Source organism: Lipophrys pholis, assembly GCF_963383615.2.
Source record: "Lipophrys pholis genome assembly, chromosome: 8".
In the NCBI taxonomy this organism is placed as follows: Eukaryota; Metazoa; Chordata; class Actinopteri; order Blenniiformes; family Blenniidae; genus Lipophrys; species Lipophrys pholis.
This window is the reverse complement of record NC_137630.1, coordinates 27,818,185-27,824,059: the sequence shown is the minus strand read 5'-3', so window position 1 is coordinate 27,824,059 and position 5,875 is coordinate 27,818,185. Positions and strand designations below refer to the sequence as shown.

The 5,875-nt window shown below is 43.3% G+C and overlaps 1 protein-coding gene across 2 annotated transcripts in view; it reads right to left on the bottom strand.

Moving 5' to 3' along the window:
- Positions 1-5,338: 5,338 nt before the first annotated feature.
- LOC308112846 (segment polarity protein dishevelled homolog DVL-1-like) overlaps positions 5,339-5,875 on the bottom strand; it is a gene marked incomplete at its 3' end in the record, with an annotated part of 28,272 nt that continues 27,735 nt past the window's right edge. For both annotated transcript variants that reach the window (XM_080468615.1, XM_080468616.1), the window contains exon 15: positions 5,339-5,859. In XM_080468615.1, coding sequence (XP_080324741.1) covers positions 5,339-5,859 — 521 coding nt within the window. The remainder of the gene's footprint in view (positions 5,860-5,875) is intronic.

The following is a 5,875-nucleotide window of genomic DNA, read 5'->3' as shown; positions in this document are numbered from 1 at the left end:
GGGTCTAAAAGTAACACTGATACACCCACATGAATGTAAAATGGTGACTCACAGCTCAAACCAAGATCTTCATAATAGCCATTTAGATTCCCTGCAAAATTATTTCATACAAAGGTATTTCTTTATGTACAGCAAATGTCAAAATCTAGTGGTATGCGCATATTTCTTTCTAACTAGTTAAGAAGGTGATCCCTTTTGTGTTTATATGACCTTTTTCCTTTGCAAAGTTCCTGTGAAGAAATGTTATTTCCTGGACTTCTATTAATAGCAGCACATCCTGAAGTTATTATGAAAAACAGGACTGACAGCAAGCAATAACTCTTTCCAGGAACACGTTGCACTCTGGGAATTTTACTATGTGTGTTTAAAAAAAAAAATAAATGTACAAACTAAAAATATTTGAAACATGATAATCTGGCTTCAAAATCCCCACAGTGCCATGCCAGGCTTTAGCTTTAATATTTTATTGAGAATAAATGAGCCAATCTCATCTTTATATAGCCCAAAGAACGACATCTACTTCAACTTTTTTTTTTTAGGTACTTAAGGGATTAAATAGTAACCACAAGTGGACTTGGAGAAAGAATTTCCTGCTGCAGATGGCAAACTGGCCATCATTTTATTGAAGCATCTGTGCTTTAACTTAAAAACGTCCAACTTCCTGATTGATTTGGAGTTGCTTTATTTTTGATGTAATGAGGTTTGGACTGCATCCTTTGGTAAACAAATTTCAGGCGCAGTGAGGAGGGACTTTTTCTGCTTGTGTAAAAACACAAATGAGGCTGCGGATTTCAATGGCAATTCAAATGATGAAAACAAGAAGAAGAAGTGACCGTGGAGCAAAAAGAAGCAGCAGAAGATGTTGCTTGTACTTAAATAGGAAACAAAATAGAAGTTACAGTCTGGAGAGGTCAATTTGTTAGTTACAAAAATACTTTTGTACGATACCCAAACACTGATGTGGCCCTTCAATAAGCTTGCAACTTACGCTCTCGTCCATCACAGGGCAAACACACAGAGTCTGGGGTACATGGGAAAGAAAGACGCTCAGGGAAAACGTGTAAAATCAGCACACAAGCTACCAAGCCCATACTTAAAAAATGAAATAGTCTTGCTGGAATGAAAGAGTGAAGAAACCACCAGAGTTTATACTGAAACTGAGTAGGTCCAGGAGTCCAGGAAAGCATGAATGAGTCATGTTAGTCATCTACTCTGCAAACAATAGGACAATCGTTGGAGAAATCCCCATCCTGGCTTATCACCTCGTATTCCCACCATGAGTCACGTGACACGTTTAGTTCCTTAAAACGGAAATGGCAACAAAATGCAGAGTTCAGAGGAGTACACTGTGAAACTGAAAGGAAAAGTGCGACATCATTCTGGATAAAGTGCCAAAATGAAAGTGAAGCTGTCCTGCATCACTAAAATCTTTGAATGATCTTTTGAATACTTGAGAAGAGAACTGGAAATCCCAGTTCTCTTCTCAAGTATTTAAAAGATCATTACCTCAAGTAGGGGAAACGGGTACATTTCCTGATTAGCTGAGTGCATTTCACAGACGCCTTTTTTGCAGTGTCACTTAGAGAAGCAACTGTAAAAAACAGTTAATCACATGATAGTGATGACTCATGATTATGATTCATCACCATCATATGACACCTGAGTGACATTTGGCACGCGTGTCTGACATTTACTACAGCGAGAAGGCGTCACTCTCAGCCAATTTGATGTCACACAGGCAACATTTAGTTGAGAAACACCTCCCACGTCTGCCCCCGGAGAAAATTCTGCCAAGAACCAACGTAAAGTTGATGATCGTGCTGACTTGGGGAAATAACAGATGCCCAGTAAGCAGCGCAGCACTTGTATTCATGCTGCTGGTAAATGAGTGAGTGTAGATTTGCATGTAGGCTGACAGTCAAACTGCAACTTGTGTTATTTGTGACAGTAGAGGCCTGTGACAGGCATAACGCAGGCGATCGCAGACCACGCTGGAGGCTGCTGCTCCAAGTCGAGAGACAAGGGGTTTCAAATCTACACCCACAAGTGAGGGGGTATCAATACGCTGTGACATCACTTCCTTCCTGGCAAACAGCGGCCCATGTGTGGGGGAGTGTTACCTCGTCTGTGGTTGTCGGGTCAAGCGCACAGTGGTCTGCCTTCACTTCACTTGGGTCTTTTGAAAGTAACGGCAGCCGACTGGGGAAAGTACACGCCACGCTGTCGGTGCTTGGAAATTCCACCCTGGAGCGAAAACCGTGGGGCAACGAACTGAACAGACTTTGTGTTATGGGAAGCTCTCGCCCCATTGGGCTTATTAGAAGATATTAAAGATGTGTTTCTCTGAATATACAATTATTTCTGGGTTAGGGTTACAATAAACAATGGCCATCTCCAGTTACCAACAAAATACTTTTTAATCTCACACATTTTGTATTCAAATAAATTAACCAATAAGAACCCAGATCCATTTTTCTCCAAAGGAAAATTATGTCCAACAAACCACAGACGAAGTGGACTACATAGAAGATATTTCTAATTAAAAAATGTTTTATTTTTAAAAAAAAATATGTCAAAGATCTGTGATGTGACATATATGTCACGTTGGGTATTTATGGTAAATCTATTCTGTATTTGATGATAAGAAATAATAATAACAGTTATTCCTGCTTAATAACACAGATTTACCTTTTTAATTTGCATTTTCACAACATATGTCGTAATTCTGACGTTCATAAAGTGGTTTAACAACATATTATGTCACAAAAAAAGTAAATAAGAATAAATAACACGGCCTCTTTTGGGGGGGAGGTTCTCAACAAGCGACTATAGCTGCTTAAACCTGAACAGACTTCAGTACTTTAAAAAAAAAAAAAATTGGTGTCACGACGGTAAATCAACCATGCATTGACAAGGCCCACCAGAACATGTAGAGGTACCACCTCTCTGTGACCTCATGTGGTACCTTGTAATACCTCCATCCAGAAGGATCACAATGTGTGGCCTCTTCACCTCCACAAGAGCCTTGTCTGATTTGCTCCAGTGTCCAGCGTTGTCCTGAGGCTTAATGGTACAGTTATAGGAGATCGGGGTAACAGATATGTTGTAGTACTATTAGACAATGACCATGCCTGCCTCTTTCTCCACCCCGGCATCAACAGATCCGCTTGCAAAAACAAGCCCAAACCCAATGTTTTATTAAAAAGGGAATAATTTGACATTATTTTGTATTGATATTTGTTCAAAGGCACTTTGAATTGAACAACAGAAGATGTTTTAATTCAAACATAACTAAAACAGTTTAAATGACTGGGATTATTATCTTTTTTGTTGTTGTGACACATGTCACATCAGGGTTGTTTTTTTTACTATTTTAAGGTTGAAAGCACGATGCGACTTCTGTCATGTCACAGCAATTCTTTTGTAAACTTGTTCTATATTAATTTGCCAGAGAAATATGGTCAGAACAGGTTAACTGTAACGCAGTACTCACTATTAAAGCATTTGACTTGTTAATTGGGTTTAAACTTACATTTAGTATATATATATAAAAAACAAAAAAACGTAACTTTTTTTTGCCAACCACACCACCTTTTTGAGGAAGTTACATCCTGGCCCAGTCACTTGACCGTCACATGACCACCACACCAGGATGTTAAGTCGATGTCACTTAGAGACTTAATGAGTTAAGTTCAAGCATAAAGCTGAATAAAAAAGATTCTAGGACATTTTAAAATGTGTGCGTGGTTTTAAAGCTGATTAAAGGGGAAAATGCACACAAAAGTTTGAACATATAGATTTTTATTCATATATAATAAATTTCTATGTACAATTTATTCTTCTTTTGTAAAGAAACAAAATTAAAGAAAGCTTTGATTGCAAACAGTGTTTCATACTAAAAGGGGGGGGGGGGGGGGGGGGGGATGCAAAAGTGCTCAAAAACTAGAGTGTGTTATTTCCCTCTGGTAGCAATACTTTTAGGTAGATACAGCTGGAGTCTGTTGCCGCTTTGCAAGGAGATAACCATCTGGAGGTTGAAGAGTTCCGTTGAAGTCACTTTCAACTCAGAATGAGAAGTGTCCGATGATAATCATGAAAACATTGACATCACAGACGACTTCAACATCGTAAAAGAAACGTCCACCACAAAATGTGAGGCTTTGGCTTTTCATCGCACTGACATTTATGGAAACCGATGAAGGAGACAACCATGCAGGAGCGGTTTATCTCGACAACCCTTCGAGTTCGCTCTCACAGCTCCGGTGGCTGTCCACTGTTTGCAATCCTGTCAATTTATTAACTTGGATGCGTTCAAACCGAAGTGTTTTTGAATGCCAGGAGTTCGATCGCTGACAGTGGGGGAGGGAGTAGTGATACATTCGACAAAGCACAGCTAGGACAGTAGAAACTGACCGCTGATTCACAAAGGGTGACGTCTGATTGTCTGTCAGTCGGCTGCAGTAGACAAAGTATGACACCATCAATGCAACATGATCACATAAATAACATCACAAAAACCATCCAGTGTACGGATTTTTCCTTTAGAAACATTGGCAAGAGGCAACGTCCTCGCCCCGACAATGGTAATACTTAACAAAATGAATTAAAATTTCTTTAAAGCAGTTGAGACAGTCATGCAATACACAGCCTTGTTAAAACTAACGGCTGGCTACAGGGTCTCCCTTCTGAAGTCGAAGAACTCTACGGATCGTGATCCGATCGGGGGTTAGCGTTTTAGTAGTTGGCAGGTAAAAGAGCTTATACAAGCTGATGGCAACGCCACCGCGTCAAAGAAACGGGGTCAGAGGTTTTGTGTGGCGCGGCGACATTTCGTCGGCACGCACAGACGCGAGTCAGGAGATCCGGTCCAAGTTCCGGGCCCGGAGACAAAGCTTCATAGTGCGAGGCCATGGGTGTAGGTGTGGGTCTGGGGGATTGAGATCCAGGCCCAGCCAGCGTGAAGGTGGAGTGCAACAGAGAATATCCGAGGTCGAGCACACACTCGGCAGAATGTCTGCGTGGCAGCTTTAAAGAAATCACCGCACTGAATACCACTCACGTTTCACAAACTGTACACATCACGTCAATACAAAAGAGGGTTTTCAGCCGGATGAGCCGAACTTGTGTGTGAGGGGACTCCCTCCTGTCTCCCTCCTCAGTGCTCACGCTGCCGGGTCGCCTTCGCCTGGGACATCAGAAGAAGAGACAGACAGCAGGGGGGCCTCGTGGAGAGTCTACATTCTGAACTTGGAGACTGTGAGAGGGAGAAAGAGAGGGGCGTGGGAGGGTTCAGGGAGAATTGTTTTGTGCTCACTGAGATTTTGAAGGCACTGTCCTGTCACATGATGTCTACAAAAAACTCACAGGGATTGCCCATAGCATGCTGGAAGGACTGGCGGCTGGCGGTGAGCTCCGGGGGCACGGCGGCTAACTCTCTCCCGGGAGGCGCTCCGGGCGGTGTGCTACTGCTCACCGAAGTCTTGGGTGCCAGACGGGCCAGACAATAAGGGGGAGGCAAACCCGGGGGGCCGTAGGAGGAGGCATGGCTTCGTTCGCTCTGGGCACAGGAGCCCGGGCCTGGCTGGGTGAAGGGGGCGTGGCTGTAGGTGAAGGGGGCGTGGCTGTTCTGTGACAGAGCGTGGCTCTTGTGCGAATGACCGTGGCTGAGGCTCGATCGGGCGTGACTGTGGCTGGAGATGGCGTGGCTGTTGTGGCTCATCTGGCTGGCAGACCTGTCGCCGCGCCTCCCTCCACGGATGCCTGGCTCAGACTCGCTGCATGTTGACCTTTGACCCTTCTCCTGTGGAGAGGAGCGTCGACCTTTGCCTGCACTGGGGTTGGATCCACTGCTTCGGCTTCCTGGCAACAAAAAGAA